Source organism: Cenococcum geophilum (genome assembly GCF_001692895.1).
Source record: "Cenococcum geophilum 1.58 unplaced genomic scaffold K441scaffold_14, whole genome shotgun sequence".
In the NCBI taxonomy this organism is placed as follows: Eukaryota; Fungi; Ascomycota; class Dothideomycetes; order Gloniales; family Gloniaceae; genus Cenococcum; species Cenococcum geophilum.
In genome coordinates, this window is record NW_027137572.1 from 2,155,809 (window position 1) to 2,175,111 (window position 19,303).

Below are 19,303 nucleotides of genomic sequence, written 5' to 3' on the forward strand. Positions count from 1 at the left end.
CAAAGAATTAATAGGAAGTGGATATTAAAGAAAATTCTATTATGCTAAGCCTTTTAAGCGAATATCGTATTTATTGTTTGTTTTGATACGATATTCGATTCGATTCGGTTTCTTATCGATAATTTATATCGTTAGCCACTCTGGCAACGAAAAGAGCGGGCGTGCACAGACCTTCGTCCGGCCGGCCTTGCGCCGAGTGAGCACCAGCACCCACCATCGCCAGCGATATCCCTCGCCCTTGAGCTCGGGGGGCATCGCTCTGACCTAAAATACCGGATATGTATATCGATGATAATGATGATGACGGTGATGATGTGGAACGACATCCAAAAAGACGGTGACTAGTAAATTCGTGTAATCATAATACCAACATTGCTGTCAAGTTTCATTTAACATTTTACCACTTCGTATGCCCTCCTTTCGCATCTACCACGGCTTGACAACGTTCATTCATATTCCTAATACATCTCGCAAAATCAGAGGGTTGCAATGCCCTCCACTCTTCCTCTACACACTGCCTTAACTCCCCAAGGGTACGCGGAGATCTTTTAGCCACTCTCTGCTTCAATAGACGCCAGACATTCTCTATTGGGTTCAGGTCAGGGGAATTAGCAGGCCAGCATATTTTGTCTATACCATTTAGATCATGGAGTTGCTTTGTGAGCTTGGCAGTATGTGGAGAAGCACCGTCTTCCATGAGAATCNCATGCCTCAAACGATTCCCTGGGTGTTGTGCTACTTAGTTCATAAATTGGTATACCCAAGGAGGCACCCTTTCTCTATGTACTTTGCCCGTTACTCTGCCCCATTCCTTCTCAATGACCACCATGTCTCCTCTGCCAAATGCAGAAATGCTCCCGTGGATGGTCCAAGAAGAGTAAGTTCTAAACTTGGGAGCACAACAAGACTCGTCATACTTCTCTTCTGGCCGCCGAGTGACAAATACCTTTCCAAAGCCTTTGATCGAGAAGGAACACTCGTCAGTCCAGACGACCTGAGCCCACTGCTCTGGCTTCCAACCCTTTCGTTAAAGACTATAGAGGTAAGGAGACACCTTCAAAAATGTGGGTCTGGCATAAGGAAAAACGTAGAGTTTTATAATTACTATACGTTAATTAAAAATATTTAAATATGTCTTCAAAGGGTACCTAGGGAAATAGTACAGCTTATACTATATAATTATGGGGCGTAGTTAAATAGTGCTATGGATATGAACCTATGCCAACCTACCGTCATCATTTGTTATCCAGTCATAAGCAATAATATTGTATGTTGTTGAGCATGATTGGATATGGTTATTTTGCCACCTACTACCCTGTAATTCGCCACCCTGGTTTTTTGCCATCGTTTTCAGCTGCGATTGTGGATCGTCGTCAGACTTTTGCCACCCACCTCATGTACAAATAGCTTCTTTTCTTCATAGATCAATCTACACACGAGTCCTTCTTTTTTGACCTGAGTTTTCGGTTCGACAACTGTACTATATATAAATCCAAAACGCTAACGCTAAGTGATTCTATCCGAATGATATTTGCAATTCCGACCATGTAAGGCATTTCCCTTCTCCCGAATCGGGCCGTACGGCGCCATACAAACCCAACAAAACTGATGCTTGCATTTTGTGCCTGAATGAAGTAATTTGTTAATAATGTTAACAACAACGTATCTTTGGTAGTGATGATGTGAACTTACAAGTCATAAGATCACACCCATCATTCTTTTCGATATTCCATCCACACTTCCCGCGCTTTCCAGGACATTTCTTTGCAAACTTCCTGATGGCTTTAAGAGATGCTTCATCTAGTGCCTTCTGATCCCTCTCTTTCCTCCCGCTCGTCCTGTAGTCATACTCCTTACATGTCTCTCCTTCGTGCCATGTATCCTCGTGCACAGTACAGACTTTAAAATTACACACTACGCATTGGAAAATCTTCCCATCGGTGCCGGTGCCGTTTTCGTGGATCTGGCCGGATTTACAGCCAGCGCGGCGGCACCAGCGGAAGTTGGGGTCATCGTTAAGGGCCTCACGGGCGGAAAGCGCATCGAACCTAACGATTAAGCCATTAGCACCATCATGACCATACCTCTCCCACACTTGCTCTACTCACCTCAGATAGACCTCGGGCGCCGCATAGCGCTGCACGTCGGCATGTCCCAGCAGCTCCTTGCACCCCAAACCCGGGCACCTGATCTCCTTCCAGCTCTTGTTGTCGAGCTGCGACGAGATCCACGTCTTGTAGCAGTCGCTGCACACCCGGGGCCTGTGGGCGCAGTTTACGAGATATGGGAAGTCGGGGATCGGCGTCGCTTCGCTGCAGACGACGCATTCGCGCGTCCGCGGTGCGGCGTTCGCCCGTCGTACCTGCGTTTCCGCAATGTGCTCCTCATGCTTGGGTTCCGTTTCAGCTCCAGTTTTGTTACCTTTCCCCGGCTTCTCTGTAAATCTGCGCATCAGCGATGGCCTCGAGTGAAACTCCCAACTTTTACAGGACGGGCAGTAGCCGTCCCACCTAGTTCCACTACGAACTATTCCTTGACCATCAACACAGGCCCCATAGAAATCAGATTTTTGCCTTTTATCAAAACATGCGCAGCAAAGATGAGTGAATTCCAATTGGCAGGATCTCGAGAGCTTGTGCTCGCAAAAGTCTTCCGATTTTAATGTTGAGAATGGTGCATTTTCGTGTTGCGCCACAGGTGCCAATTGTTGTGCACTGCGGCTGCTAGTTGATTTAGCGTGCGATACTCGCGATATTCTCCGGCCCTGAGGTTTGCCCACATCCCCAATTTTAGAATGTGATATTGGCGAATATTTGAACGGTTCAGACTTTTTAATCTGGACTTGCGTGTGAGGCTGGTCAGGCGCAGGCGCAGGCTTCTTGTCGGCTGCAGCCGCTAGGATGCTTGCGGCAGTCTCAACATCGCTCCATGCATTGGAGGCTACCAGCGCAGAAGAAATGGAAGAAAATACAGAAGACGCTTCGGAAGTTGGGCTTCTAGCATCCGTTAGAATGGGGTCCAGGCAAAATAGGGCTATGAACTTCTTACAATTGTCTCTCGGAGGTCGAAGGCTGCAACCCGGGAGTGTATTGAATCTTCATCCAAGCGTGCTCAAGACCTAATTTCGCCGTCAAGCGTTCCTCTGGACGAACCTTCATGAGACCTTGGATGAAGTCGCACGCTTCATCGCTTAGTTGGTGAGAGCGCAAAAACTGGGTAGGAAACCCCACCTGGTTTGTGCAGTATGCGAAAAGAGCGCCTGGGGGTTGGAAAGTGGGCTTTCTAGTGAGAATCAGAACAGTCGTCTCGCCGAGCGCCCACATGTCGGCTGCCTTGTCATCGATGGCTGTGCGTTGGCGATTCTGGAAAAGCAGTTCAGGAGCTAGGAATCCGAGAGTCCCTTTCAGCGTGGACGACATGTTTAGACCCTCGTCCTCTCTCTTACTGATACCGAAGTCACTGATCTTTACCCACCACTTGTCCGGAGCTTTTGAGACGACAAGAATATTCTAGAGAGAAGGATACGTGAGGATATATAGCATCAACAGAGCGGAGGGGTACTGACATTAGGCTTTAAGTCTCTGTGGGAAAATCCATTTTTATGCATAAAAGATAAACCTTCGAGAACTTGGGAGGTAATTTGAGAAGCATGAACTTCCTGTATGGGTGCTTTTATGTGTTTTGAAAGGTCCCCAAGGCCGAGGTACTCCATGGTGATGTACACGTAGTCGCTACATTGATACCAACCGTAAGACCTAACGAAGCAGTGACTATACTGCAAATGTTGAGCAACGTTGGAACGTGTGTGAAGGCTTTGGGGCCATTGCGGAAGGTACACCCACCCTCGGATTCGAGAACTTCATAATGGCTTCAAGTTCCCGGTGGTAGACTATCTGCTTTGAGTCCTCTCCAGTCTTGCGGATTTGCTTTACGGCTCGCAGGGCGACATCGCGGAATCCCGAGATGCATTCTTCTAGCCACACGTTTCCATATGCTCCACGACCGAGATGTCTCTTCCTTTTCCATTGCTGTTCCAATTGCGCCCTTCGTCTGCTGGGAATGGAGCCCGGCTCGTCCACAATGTGCTTCGTCCACTCCTCCGTGATGATAGCGACCAACTCCGAGTCTAACACGAGGTCCGGAACTCTCATTGTATCTATTTGGCAGGATAGTAGTGCCGTCGCAAAGGCGATAAATCGCGACTCCTCTGTTCTCGGATTTCGCGTCGGGAGAAAGGCTGGGTTTTCGAAGAGTTACGCAAGCTTGCAAGGTCAGGCAGTGAAATAAGGTGTTGCGAGCGAGATACCTTTTGAAGCCTCTTAAACCTTTGTTTGTCCGAACATTGCCCATGGGAAGCCTAAATGCGCTTGTATAAGTACAGTTAAGGGGTCAGGCTCTCGACGTGGCTGTGAGAAAAGAACTTACGTGCTCAATGGCTTGCGTGCACTGCCACCATCACAACTGGCTGGCCTCTTTATCTCTCAGCCGCATTGCCAGTGAACTAGTAATGTCCCAATAAAAGGCTGGCCAGCCAGAGGGGCACCTGAGTTATACGCATTCCCCCCGCAACTAGAGCCTCAAGACGGAGAGTACGTCCCGCGCGTTGCTACTTACGGTCTGTTTCCGCCCACGACGCTCCGCACATCGCGGATGGCTATCCACGGGTCTTTATTCTCTAGATGACTAGTGTGAAATTTGCGCTCGCCGTTGTCGGTAGCGATGACTTTATTTAAAATACAAATCCTTCAAGAATCTCTCTTTACGCAGTTTACTTATCAGTCTTGGCCAAACAGACGAGGTCTTCGAACACGTTGGGTATACTTGTTTTACTAATATGTTCTAACGCAGTCCACAGCTTATCTCGGTCCCAGACGATCATCCAATCATAAGCTGCTTACATAAAGATTAATCAGCTTATAATGATGATCGTCTGGTACACGGTTCGGAAATTTGTTAGTCCCGCGCGCTAATTTGTATGTGATCCTCATATAAACTCGCGCGCCATACTAATTTTTCAGCTATCAATCAACAACAAACCAACGCCTTTATAAACAATCGGCCAACGTTATGTTCTAGAACTTTATAAGACGATTCTAACGCTGCCAAAATTATTGCGAACGGCCTGGTGGTTACCGCTACGTTTCACCTTAAATATTACTGCTAAAGCAGTAAACATTCAGCCAGAGCCATTAGCCATCACCAATCCTTAACGTTTGACCTCCTATATCAATATTTATAGTAGATAAACACCTAAATAGCTAATATATTGTATCTAGATTAATTCTGTGCCTTATTACCTGCTTTACTGCTCCTCTGCTGCCTGCACGAACGCCTGTACGAAAGGCTGTACGAAGCCTGCACGAAGCCCGCACGAAGCCTGCACGACACCTGCACGACGCCTGCACGAACGCCTGCACGAACACAACCTCTATATAAAGCTCTGCACGAGGCTCTGCTTGAAGCTCTGGTCGAAGCTCTGGTCGAAGCTCTGGTCGAAGCTCTGGTCAAGGCTCTGGTCGAGGCTCTGGTCGAGGCTCTGGTCGAGGCTCTAGTCGAAGCCCTATATAGAGTTCCAAAGCTCTACTAACACGCAGCGCTAATATACTAGGAAGGTTCTACAATCGCCTGTACGAACGCCCGTACGAACGCCCATACAATCAATCGATCAATTGCCCATACGATCGTCTCTACAAACGTCTCTGCAATTGATCGCCCGTACGAATGTCCGCACGTCTGCACAGCTACACGTCTGTACGCCTGCACGTGGCTCTGCACGTGGCTCTGCACGAAGTCTGCACGAAGCTCTGCGCGAAGCCCTGCACGAAGCTCTGCACGAAGCTCTGCACGAAGCTCTGTAAAGCTCTACTCAAAGCTCTGCTCGAAGCTCTGCTTAAAGCCCTATATAGAGCTTTGCAGCTCTACTAACACGCAGCGCTAATATACTAGGAAGGTTCTATAATCGCCCGTACGAACGTCCGTACGAACGCCCATACAATCGTCTCTATAAACGTCTCTGCAATTAATCGCCCGTATGAATGTCTGCACGTCTGCATATCTACACCTCTACACGCCCGCACGTGGCTCTATACGAAGCTCTGCACGAAGCTCTGCACGAAGCTCTGCACGAAGCTCTGCACGAAGCTCTGCACGAAGCTCTGCACGAAGCTCTACGAAGCTCTGCACGAAGCTCTGCACGAAGCTCTGCACGAAGCTCTGCACGAAGCTCTGCACGAAGCTCTGCACGAAGCTCTGCTCGAAGCTCTGCACGAAGCTCTGCGCGAAGCTCTACTCGAAGCTCTGTATAAGGCTCTACTTAAAGCTCTGCATAAGGCTCTGCTTAAAGCGGTAGCTATAGAATAATAGAATATGGCGTACTAACTAAATAGGCCACCCGTATATATATTAGGTAAGGTATTTAGAATATAGATACTTTGCTAGCTATATATTTAGACCTAGGACCTTTATCCATAGTAGAAAGGCGGCTATAGATTTTACCTTTATTAGTCCTTTATATAAGGGGATAGTTAGTATTAACTATAGGGTGCTCTATATAACTGCGTCTTATTTTTTTACTACCTCCTTCTATTGTCGCTTTTATTTAAGATCTACCTATCTTATAATTAGTGTAGTAGATCTCTATCTATATTAGTAACCTCCTATCCTCTATTACCATTATAGCGCTCTACTAGTATAGTGGTAGGTCTCCGCCTAGTAAGTTAATAGTTCCTATATTTCCTTTTTTTCTCTTTACTACTTATAGGTAGAGAGCTTCCTAGCTAGTATACTTAGGCGTATTACCCCTTTAAGGGGCCCTCGCTCCTTATATATATCTCATTCCTTATATACGTTTTAGTATTTANTATATATTTTCTTCTACTAGGTGGCCTTATACTATAACTGCTCTCTATATAGTAGTTAAGTTAATATATAAGTTTAGTAATAGAACTACTGCTTTACATTCTAGTATAGCGTATAGTATTCTTCTATAGGCCCCTATAGTCCTATATAAGTACTAGTTTTATAGCTTAGCTAATAGTGCTAGGGAGCTTTTTACTAGTATCTTACTGCTTAGTCCTAGGCCCTAGATCTAGAAGCCGTATAGCATTATTAGCCTTACTACTACTATATATAATAGGCGTATGTATTTAAAAGAGGGTCCCTATATTAATGTAGCAATTTATAATACTATTAAAAATACTACTACTCCCCTATAAGTCGCCTATATAATATACTCGTTCTAGTTTAACCTAAAGTCTACCTAGACCCTTAGGACCTTAAGAGTAGCTTCTAGTTTTACTTTATAGCCCTAGATATTTACTGTTAAAGCTAAGTTATTACTTACCCTCTTTTTCCTTATAAAGTATATAAGCTAGTATTTATCTAATGCGAATTTAGCGCCGTATTATTTTGCCTATATAATATACCTATTATACGCCTAGTTTAGCCTANTATAGNTTTCTACTANNNTATTTCCCTATATAATNAGNTTTATATTATCTATAAATCNTAGNGCTATTATATCCTAGCTATTATTATATATCTCTAGTAGTTTAGATATAAAGAAAAGAAATAGGGTTAGTAATAGGGTTAATCGCTATAGGATACCTAGTACCAATTCGCCTCTATAGCTCTTAATTATAATTTTTATAGTACGCCCTATTAGGAAGACTTAGATAAACTTAATTATCTAGTCTAGTAGGTATAACGGCTCGTATAAATGCCTCTGAACTAAAGCTTGTAGATTGCTATCTAGTAAAGATACTAAGCTAAGGAGAAGAAGAAGGAGAATCGTTTAGGGGCAGTAGGTAGACATGTCGCGAGGGCCGCCAAGGCGCTAGTGGTAAGCGAGCCAATAGCGATTTTCTATACCGGGTATGGAAAATCCTAATTAGTTAAATGTGGCAGGTGACGCGCACTAGCACTGTCACATTACCCCCCCCTCTTAAAAAAGCCTGCCCTTAGGCGTTATCTAAGTTCCTTATTATTATCTAAATTATTATAATTATCTAACCCTTCTTCCTAGCATTTAATCTAGCTATCTAACTTGCTTAGTGGTCTGGGTGTTACGGACGCTTTAAATACGATGTTATAACTACTTGGGGAAGAGTTGGAAGAAGCTAGTTGGTTAATTTAGGTACGGTCTAGGATAGAGCCGATAGAGCTATATGACGAGGAATGGTAACCGAGGTCACGTAGGGTGATCTGTATAATCTATACGATCTATAGGATCTATAATAGAGTAGATAGAGTATACGTACATCACGTATAAGAAGGATTTCATAGGAGTACGGTTGTGTATTTAAGGACCCTTAGTCCCTACCTAGATAGTTCCTTCCTTATAGTAATTCTTAGAATATAATTAGAGTTAATCTATTGGGCAACCACTCTACCAGTTATTATTACATTGTCGACTTTTATACTTGTATTTCCTATACACCTAGCCCAATAATAAGCCTATTGTAGTTCTTGCTATAAGGTTCCGTTATACAATTACTACCTAGTTATAGTATTAATATAGAAAGTCGGATAACATGCTACTAAAAGCAGCTACTATAACGCCATTAACGGCGGCAACTACTTTAAGATTAGGTAACGACACTAGTATAGTAGACACTGACTTATAGCAACCTATAACAGTCGGACAGCTATAAAAGATAGTTGACCAGCTAATAGAAAATAATATAATATTGGAAAATAGGATTAACGGGATAGGCGTAGCAAAGGTTAAGTTACCATTGATTAAAAGATACTTAGGAGAGAGATTAAAGCTTAAAGGATTCCTTACGCAAATGTACTTTAAGGTAGCATAGGAAGGAGTAAAGCTGGTAATACCTATGGATTAAATAGTATACGTAGGATTATTCTTAACAGGAAGAGCACTTAAATAATTTAAGCCTTACCTTATAGAAATCCAGGTAAATGGAATAACGACTACGAACTAAGAGGTACGGTTTATATTCTTAAGCTAGAATAGATTCGTAGAACGACTTATATAAATATTTAGAGACCTAAAGGTAGTAACTATAGTGGAAAAAAAACTCTAAGACATTATGCAATAAACCTTAGCGATTAAGTGTATAATATAGTTCCAGACGTTAGTAATATAAGTAGAGTAGAATAATAGGGCGCTTATGGCATAGTATAAATAAGGACTTAAGGCTAAAGTCTAGGACGCAATTATTCTAATAGAAGATGCGGATACCCTAAAGGAACTAATAGATTAAGCAATTAAGATTAATAATTGGATCTACTAAAGGGAATAGGCTAAGAAAGGCTAGGATAGAGTTTTATAGTTATATAAGGCGTAAAGTATATAATAACTAAAGCTAAGTTAGAAACTATAGTATGGCGCAAAGCTAATGGACCTAAGTGGTACTAAAGAAGCCTATAAGAGATAGAGTAAGAAACCATAGAAATCTAGAGGATAAGGATTAAGTAATTAAAGGTCTAAGGAGCAGAGGCTAAATTAGGGATCTTAGTAGTAGAAGACATTTAGGCGGACTCCATAATAGGAAAGATAGTTTAAAGAGGGAGCTTATATAAATTATGGAAAATAGGGTTATTTTATAAGGGATTGTAAAGATAGTTAGAGATACTATATAATAAAGGGAACTAGACTAACGGTAGATAATATATACGTATAGAGGGATAATAATATACTATGAGGAACAAAAGAATATTTAATTAAAAGTTTTGTATTTTGTTATAATAATGCATACTAAATTTATAAGAACGCTAAGTATAGCGTAAGCTATTGGCTATAGGAGCTAGCACCTATAGGATATAGAGGAACTAATGAACCAGTTTGTAGATCGGATATTAAGGATAATAAATTTAACATAGGCAAAACATTCCGTGATGATAAGGCAATATAAGCGGTTTACTGGGAATACGTAGCCATTAGAGATATTACACTAGAAGTAGAGGATAATTCTACTATAGAATAGGGAATATTAGTAGGGATTAAGACCCTATTAGATATAATGTCTATCGCTTTATAAGACGCAAGAGAAGTAGGACAGTAAACTACTTCGGCACTTAATAAAGGCAAAAGGCTAAAGGCTTAAGATTCTTAAGACGAGATAAGAGATAACTAAGATTCTTAAGACGAGATGAGGTAAGCTTAAGGACCTATAACGGACGATAACTAATGGAGTAGAGTAGTAGCTTAGTTTAAAGATATACGAATAAGCTCGGGACGAAGTTTCCTATAGGTATAAGACTCTTAAGACGAGATAAGTAAGATTTAAGACTCTTAAGATAATATAAGAACACCTAATAAGCCTAGTTAGACTAAGGCTAGAGTAAGGCTTAAGTTAGAAGCAAGCTTAGGATTAAAGAATTTAAGGGACTAAGAATTTAGAGTATAAATTAGGGCACCTATAAGTAAGAGGCAAGAGGCTTCTTTATAGATTAGAGAATCTGCAGTATAAATAGTAACTAGACTAGGAGACAGATATATATATTTTTTAATTTTTTTTTTTTATATCCGTTGTATTATACTACGTACAATACTGCGCATGCAGCCTCTGGGCTATAGCGCTATAGTTCTATATACATAAATCCTTTCTAGGCAGCTTAATATGTACTAGTAGCTATGTCCTAGTAGTTTATAAACCCCTAAATTAGGAGTTTATAGTTTCCTAGTAAAAATACTAAGATATTACAACTACTAGGGAATGAGAAAATGGTAAGAAAAACTGTAAGAAATCCTAACCCCTGTCCCTGTCCTTTTGCAATTTATTTCCGTCCTTTTGCTCTCTACTATCTTTTAACCTAAAAGCCTAGTAGGAGTTACCTCCTTCTAGACTTCTATTAATTTTATTCTTCTATAGAATCTTCTACACTAGTACTATATACTAGTTTAGCTGCTCTAAGATTCTCGCAGTCTCTGCTATTAGCAAAGTGTTTTTCTTTACAATTAATGCAAAGAGGGGTGGTATGCTTGTAAGGCCTGCCGCTTATTAAGCAGGTAGGACAGCAGTGGTCTTTAGATAGATGTGCAGCCGCACAATATCTACAGGCCCTAGTAGAGCACCTGTCTCCTATATGGCCAAATTTTTGGCAGCTATTATACTGCGTAGTAGGAGAGACTTTGAGGTATTTTACTACCTTAGTAGCTGTACCTGCAATTGATATCTCTTTTTGCTTGAGGATTTCTTGTCTTTTTTCTTCGTTCTCTATAGTAAAAACTATAGAGCCAAATCTGGTCTATAGATCGTGTCTTTTTACACTAAATAAGATCCATCTAGGTAGTCCTTGTATCCTTATAGGATTAAAAGTCTCTATTTCTTCTTTTAGAAGCTTAGAGCCTCCTTCTCCTAAGAAAGGTAGGGTAGGAACCCCATGGGCTATAATTTGAACCCATAGTTCTAGTTTTTATTCTCTTTAAAAGGTAAAGTAGTTATGCCAGATTTCCTTATATTTGACTAGGAAATCTGTATTATACTCTTCCGTAGTTATAAGGAGAATATTTTGTTTTCCTTTAGTTCTAGCTATAGACGCTAAAACCGGTTTTTCTACTTGCAGTTTTAATGCAAATAGTTAATTGACTTTGTTTCGTATAGAGAAGGTATCTAAAGGTTGGTCCTTTTAGTCTGTAATTAGGACTAGCTTTCTTTCTTATAGCTACTTTTTCTTACTTCTAGTAGAAGTAGAAGGAGTAGGAAATAGTAGTGGCGAGGAGGGTAGAGAGGACGAAGTAGGAAGGTCCTTTTTTAGCCTCTCTGCGTAGGTTTCTTTAGTAGGGGCTACCTCCTTATGGAGAGCTCTTACTTCTTCAACTAGTCCTTTTAGGACATCTTTTATCTTTTCTTTTCCTTTTATAAAGGGATTTTCTCCTACTAAGATACTACGTGTATAGTCCTCTAGCTGTTTAACTTATTNCTTTTTATCTTCTTCTTCTTCTTCTTCTTCTAGCCCTTTATAGGCCTGGATTAGGCTATCTAGAGCCTTTTATAGGTGTTGTTCTGGAGAAAGGGGAGAGAAAGATATACTAGGTATACCAGCCGTGAAAGTCATCAGTTTGGTTGTCTTTTTTGCAGGTTTTTGGTTTTCTTTTTCAGTAGAAGACTAAGGATGTCCTCTTTTTTCTCCTGTCCCAAATAGGCCAGGAGAAGGAGAAGGGCTAGAAAAGGTGAATGTAGATATAGACTCATTATCACTTATTTCTATAGGTTTCTTTTTAGGCCTACCGGGCCTTGGCATTGTGTGTCACGGCTTAAATAAATGCCTCTAAACCGAAGCTTAAACGAATGCTGTATTACCAAGATACTAAGCTAAAGAGAAGGAAAAGGGGTCGCTAGGACCGATGTAAACAAATATATAGGGTGAGCCGCCAAGGCGCTAGCTTTAGGCGGGCCAATTGCAGGTCGGCAGAATATGGCAGAATTTGGCAGGTAACGTACAATAGCACCGTTACATCACCCCCCTCTTTAAAAGAAAGCCTGCCCTTAGGCTTAGTTAGAAAAAATAGGGTAGCACTAGGCTTATAAACGTAGAATTATAAAAATATAAGATAAGGAGATAAAAGGGAATATAAGTCCGTCCTGACTAAGTATAAAGGGCGATTGTGGGCTAAGTAGAAGCACTAGGCTAAAAAGAGTAGCCGCTAAAAGTCTTGGCACAGATCTGACTAATTAAACAACTTTAACCGGCGGTTAAAGTTCCTGGATATCTGAAATTTTATAGTACTGGCAGAATTTGGCAGAATATAGCAGAATTTGGCAGACAGCTGTATTAGGGCTTTAGGGCGTTTTTGTCCCTATGTTCTTCTAGTAACTTATCGTCTTTATTATACTAGTATTCCATCTATTCGTCTAGATACTTTAGGGGTCTAGGCGCATTAGGGTATTAATTATGGAATTCTTTAAGCTTCTGGGGGCAGCCTATAAAGTTCTACGTAGGGTACTAGGTTAGGTCAGGATTGTAGCCCTTCTATTAGATATGGTATTTTAGCGCTCCCCGTACTATCTTATAGGCTAGTATTTCATTAACCTCCTATTCATTATTACCGTTTACTTAAACTAGTAGGGGAGGCTCATTCTTTTGTCTAGGCAATAGGTCGTTTACAGCTTTCCGTAACTTATTTGGCGAGAAGATAGGGTGAACCCTAATTAAGTCTAGGAGCTTTATCTTATACGAGTTGCCTATCTTCTTAAGAACCTCATACGGTCCTGCCATTTGGTAGTCCAGCTTACGGCTAGGTCGTTCGGTCCTCTAATTCCTTATTATAACCTAGACTATATCACTAGGGGCAAAATCGGGCTCTTAACGGTGTTTGTTTGCCTGCTGTTCCATTAACCTCTAAGCTTTTTCCAGGTTCTCGTGGGCTACCGTCTAGGCCTCCTCCAATCATTTAGCGTACTATTAGGCCTTAGCATAGGATAGCTTCTCTTATACAGTCTGGGGTTCTTCTGGCCTTTTCCAGTTAAAGCTTATACAGGGTAAGTATCCCATTTCTAGCTAAATCGGGGCAAACTCTGTAGAGTTATGGGGTAGGGTTGCTTGCGCGTAGTCTATTAAGGGTAGTAGTTCAGACCAGTTGTCCTAAAAATAGTTAATAAAAGGCCTAAGCCTCTGGTCTAGGTACTAATTTACAATCTTTGTCTAACCGTCTATCTAGGGGTAATAAGCTATAGAAAGCTTTAGCTTAATGCTTAGGATTTGGGTAAACTTATTCTAGAAGGCCGATATAAACTGCGGCCCATAATTAGATATAATAGTATCTGGTAGTCTATAGATTTAGTAGATGTAATAGACATATAGCTAGGCTGCCTCTTTAGTATTAATGTTCTTATAATATAGAATTAAGAATGGGCGTTTACTAAAGCGGTTAACTATAACTATAACTATATTATATCCGTTACGGTCCCTAGGTAGTTTATAGAAGTCTATAAAGATATACTACTAAGGGCGCTCTAGTATTGGGAGTGGCTTAAGTAGTCCTAGGGTCTTATCCCGTGGGATTATAGCTCTCTAGTAGTTTTCGCAGTTCCATATATATTGATTAATATCCGCAACTATTCTCAGCTAGTAGTAGCGGCAGTTAATAATTTTACGGGTCTTGTTCTTACTAGGGTATGCCGTAGAGACTTAGCAATAAGCTTCGCGGATTAGTTTAGTCCGTAGATTGTTAACATTAGGGACTATAAGCCGCTCCTAGTATAGGAGCAATCCTTCCTCTATTTTAAAATTAGGGTTTTCTTTTACGGCTTATTTGCGGAGGGCCCTTAGGGCGTCAGCCATGCGGTTTACAGTTAGGAGGCGGTTAATTAGCCCTATTAGCTTATCTAAGGACTCCTTTATTAGTGCTAGCTTGTTTTACTAGGAGTCTAGCTCCTTAAGGATCCGCGGGTTAAGCTATTCTAGATAGAGGAGGGCGTACGTCCGATATTGGGTCTTTAGCTCATCCTAGGGTCCTACGTCTTATTCTCTTTAGGTTAGGGCATTAGCCTTAGAGTTTTACTTGCTAGAATAATACATAATCATAAAAAAGAATTAGGAGAGTATTTCAGCCTACTGGGCTTATTACCCTGTAAGCTGCTTTATAGTCATAAAGTACTCTAGGGCTTTATAATCTATATATATCTTAATCCGGAAGTTTATACCTTTAAGCTCTACACGCTATTAAGAGAGTAATCGAATAATAGCTAGCATTTCTTTATCGTGTACTTCGTAGTTACACTTAGCTAGGTCCATTGTCTTTAAGAAGAAAGCCATAGGGTACTATTTACCGTCTGGATATAACTATAATAGGATTCCCACTATAACCCTATTAGAGGCGTCTGTTTCTAGCATTAATTCAAGGTTTAGGTTATAGTGACGAAGAATTAGGGAAGAGATGAGCCGATCCTTTACCTCTTTAAAGGCCTTTATATAGCTATCATTAAAAACAAAAGGCGTGTCCTTCTTAGTTAGTTATACAAGAGGTTTTGCCACAATTCCGTAGTTATAGATAAACTGGTAGTAGAAATTACAAAAACTAAGAAAGGACTGGATTCCTTTTACTATGCGAGGGGGCTTCCAGTTATGGATTGCCTCTACCTTTTTAGGGTTGACCTTAATTCCTTCTATAGTTACGATAAACCCGAGGTATTTTATACGTTTTACCCTAAACTCGCATTTCTTAATATTAACTTATAAGCCCGCGTTCCGTAGTCTTTCTAGGACCTTCTTAACATAAACTTAATGCTTAAGTTCGTCGTCCGAGTATATAAGAATGTCGTCTAGGTATACCGTGCAGAATTCGTTAAGGTAATTAAAAAGAACGTTATTTATATACCTTTGGTACGTAGCCGGTCTATTTATTAGTCTAAAAGGAAGAACTTTGTATTTATAGGAACTATAGCGGGTACGGAATGTTGTTAAATCTTTAAATGCAGGGTCTATCCTAATTTGGTGGAAAGCTTGGCGGATATTAAGTTTAGTAAAGATCTTTACCTAGCTTAGACATGTAAGGGTCTTATTAATTAAAGGAATAGGATACTAGTCCTTTTAAGTAATAACGTTTAGCTTCTAATAGTCGATATAAAAACAAAGGCCTTTATTAGGCTTTTTTATAAACAGGATAGGGGAAGTAAAAGGGGCTTAACTTAGCTCGATAAACCCTTTATCCAGGTTGTTAATTAAGTACTACTTTATTGCTTTTAGCTTATCCGTTAATTAATAGTAAAGGGGGCTATAGCCTAGCGAGTTATAGGCCTTTAATTAAATCTTGTAATTATATGTCCGGTAGGGGGGTAACTTATTTAAGGCCGCCTTTAAGAATGCATCCTTATAGCCTGTATAAATGGTAGAAAGGAGGCGTTTAACTAGTTTCTTGTTAGTTTCCTTATCTAGCCTTTCCTCTCTATTATTAATAATTTGGTTAATCTTATATAGGCTCGTTATAAAGACCTTATTGTCCTTTTAGTACATATTAAAGTGAAACGCTACAGCACTAATTGCGGCGATGTCTACGGTAGGGGGGTTAACTAATAATAGGGGCGTATGTGACTTTAGGGACTTCCAGGGTACTAGCGTCATTATTACTCCTTTTAGCTCCTATTATATCTTTTAAAGGTTATCCCTTATATCCTATTAATACGTTCTTTTCTATAACGGTTAGATCTATGCGATTTAGACATTATCTACGTTATTATCTGTCCTGCTTCCGTATATAGAGTCCTCTTTAAACATAGCGCTTTAGGAGAGTATCTTTATTAATACGGAGTTCTTTCCAGCTTCGCGGCGGGCGTCCTTTTAGGCAAAGGCTAGGTTACGGGCCCGGACATCCTACTAGTAGGTAGGGTTAGCCCTTACGGCTAGTGTCTTACGGTCGGTTCGGATCTCCCTAATAAAGGAGGGCAACCTCGGTCTATCCTCCGGCTAGACAAACCGTCTTTTTTACACGTTTAACCAAATATTAAAATAGGACATCTATTTTCGTCTAAGGATTATATTATGGGACCCTAGGTCTAGGATACAAAAGGGGATACCATATTAGCGTTATCCGTCAAGAGCGATATATAACTTTAAGACGTAGGTAACGGGCCAACCAGCTTAGCTGTTGTAGCCCTTTACCTAAATAGGCTTCTCTAGTTAGATAGCTTCTGCATTTAGAAACTTGGCAATATCATTCGTATAGGCAGTATTTATAAAGGCAAAGCCATTTACTCCAGTGTTAATAAGGGCGGTTGTATTAACTCTATATCCATTTCAAGATACTATATATAAAACTATAAAATGCTTTCCACCTATTAACTAACTAAGATTAATCTCTTTGAGATTAATAGGGTACCCTAGGGGGGAGTTTTTCCCTAGGGTTCTTCTTTTCCCGACTTATTAGACGTTTCTTCTTCCTCTATCTCCTTAATATCGCCTATATTCTTTAGCTCCGGGCAGAATAAGGCAAAATGACCTTACTTATTATAGTTAAAGCATATAGCCGAGGCAGGGTTAATTGGAGTATTACGGCGAATACTAGTTAATGGCGTGGTACGTGGCTAGTTAGGCGAGGCTTGCTAGTGCGTAGCTGTAACCGCCTTTAGTATAAGAGTAGTTGTAACTTATCTTTCTACTCTAGCTCCTGTAGGTATAGCTGGCGAGTTCTGATTGTTATAGAGTCGCTTCTACTAATTAGGGTAAGCGTTAATCCGCTTTAGTTTTAAGTCTAATAATAGGTAATGAGCTACGAGTCTTTTGTAGGTTAGCAGGTTATCTAAGGTTACAGTAATCTTTTTTTATAGCCGGATTGTTAGCTTATTATATAGGTCTAATTGGTAGTTCTTAAGGGGAACCTAGCCTTCTCCTATAAGGTATAGGAATTAAGTCTAGAATTTAGCAAAGGGTTAGTTCGGTTTTATTATTAGGTAATTATAGTTATAATGGGCATCCTGTACTTTGTTTAGGTTAACATAGATAGCCGCTAAGTACTATATTATCTCGTTAACAGATATAAATCGGACAGGGGAGTCGTCCTTAAACTTGGCTTAAAGGTACCGTTGGGCGTCCCCAGTGGTTCGACTAAAGAGGTAAAGCATTTTAGCTTCTTTAGAAAGGAAATAGTCATAGTTAACGCGGAGCTTTCCTCGTACTTAAATCCTCCAATTCTCAAAGGTAGGGTCTATCCCGTTAGACAGTAGTAGGGGGTTAGGGAGCTTAACGGACTTTAATTACTTTGTCATTATATCCATACTCCCTAGTATATCGCATTTAGTAGAGTGAATAGGTTAACTAGGGCTTTAAGAAGGGGAAGCTGGGCTATTTTATAGGGCCGTAAGGCTTTCTAGGATCTCTTGTAGGGTCTCTTATATATTTCTCGCTTCAAGACAATTAGCTTCCTAGCTGGCTGCAAGGGCGCAAATCTGCTCGCGTATGTCTACGACATCATCATTGTCTTTAATTTCTGATCCCAATTGGATCTTAGGTTCCTCTCGGGTAGAGGCAGCTCTCTTAAATAAGCTTGCTTTAGGTGCCATCATTAGCTTCCCAAGGTTCGTCGGTATTATACGCTTTAGTTTTAATTCCGGGGGTACAGGTCCAGTCCTTTCTGGCTCATAAGGTGGGATATTATCCAGGCCTTCCCAGGCAATGTAGAGTTGTTTTGGTGTCTGAGTATAGCGCGTCAATACGTCGTTGCAGACGAAGTTTCTTTGGGGTGGGATATTATTAAGGCCTTCCTAGGCAAGATAGGAAGAGCTTAGTATAATGTTACGGCTTAAACAAATGCCTCTGAACCGAAGCTTGAACGAATACTATATTACCAAGATACTAAGCTAAAGAGAAGGAAAAGGGGTCGCTAGGACCGATATAAACAAATATGTAGGGTAAGCCGCCAAGGCGCTAGCTTTAGGCGGGCCAATCGCAGGTCGGTAGAATATGGCAGAATTTGGCAGGTAACGTGCGATAGCGCCGTTACATTGTGTCTCTTATAGGGGGGTTTTCCTAGTTTTTACTATCCTTATACCCTTTCTCCTTACTAATCCTACTAGAAGATTTCTGGGGAGATTAGGCTAAGAGGTAGTAGGGAAACTAGCCCCTATTTTGTAGTTTTGGTATTGGTGGTATTGGTAGTAGTAGTAGTAGTTTTGGTGTTCCTGTCCGTGCCTCGCTTATAAGCTAGGGCCACCCTTAGAGAAATTTTTCTGTTGGGGGAAAGGGGGTAAAACGACAAATAAATCCACCTCTAGCTCGCTAGGCAGTAGGAATTAGGTCTTGAAAGTTAGAAAATCGATTGTTTTTAATGGTAAGATGGGTATGCGTAAGTTTTGGAGTGTGGCGCTACCTTTTAGTAAGGTTGCATGTGTGGTAAAGGTTTTTGAGACAGATATATAGACCTAAAGGACTTACTAGGAGAATATAGTGTTTGGCCTAAAGATTAAAAAGTTAATACTAAGATTAAGAAGTAAGACGACTTTAAGAATTTAAGCGCGAGACGTAAACCAAAAGAAACTATAGAAGAATTTAGAGTAAGAATTATCGTATAGTAAGAACAGAAACTAGATAAGAGATCTAGTATATTAGGACGTATAAGGGATAGAGTACTAGTATAAAGAATTACTAATAGGCTAAGAGCAGGTATACTAAGAGCTAAGTGGCTTACTAAACTAAAATAAGAAGAGGATCTAGGGATTCTAACTAGGTTCGAAGAACGATATATAAAAAGCTATTATAATATAGTAATAAGAAGATACTTCCTTACGGACAAGCCGTATATACTTTAGCAGCTATACTAAAAGTGGTATAGGCAAAGGCATAACAATAAGTGGGAAGATTTCTATATATAGTTAGATAAGAAAGTTATCTAAGACCACCTAATTAC

At 40.6% G+C, this 19,303-nt stretch overlaps 3 protein-coding genes across 3 annotated transcripts; 1 reads left to right on the forward strand and 2 right to left on the reverse strand.

Annotated features, from left to right (window-relative positions):
• The first annotated feature begins 400 nt into the window (after nt 1-400).
• Nucleotides 401-1,616, forward strand: K441DRAFT_715243 (uncharacterized protein). The gene has a single exon (XM_067653968.1). It carries the CDS (start codon nt 647-649, stop codon nt 1,127-1,129), a length of 483 nt encoding a protein of 160 aa, XP_067505765.1. The 5' UTR covers nt 401-646; the 3' UTR covers nt 1,130-1,616.
• Nucleotides 1,617-1,651: 35 nt separating this feature from the next.
• Nucleotides 1,652-2,452, reverse strand: K441DRAFT_553141 (uncharacterized protein; the record flags this gene model as incomplete). Its single annotated transcript, XM_067643175.1, has 2 exons — nt 1,652-2,048; nt 2,109-2,452. 2 exons carry the CDS (start codon nt 2,450-2,452, stop codon nt 1,652-1,654), a joined length of 741 nt encoding a protein of 246 aa, XP_067505766.1.
• A 592-nt stretch (nt 2,453-3,044) lies between these two features.
• On the reverse strand, nt 3,045-4,151 carry K441DRAFT_553161 (kinase-like protein; the record flags this gene model as incomplete). The annotated part of the gene is made up of 3 exons (XM_067643176.1): nt 3,045-3,509; nt 3,566-3,775; nt 3,843-4,151. The coding sequence occupies 3 exons, from the start codon at nt 4,149-4,151 to the stop codon at nt 3,045-3,047; spliced, it is 984 nt and encodes a 327-aa protein (XP_067505767.1).
• Nucleotides 4,152-19,303: the final 15,152 nt, after the last annotated feature.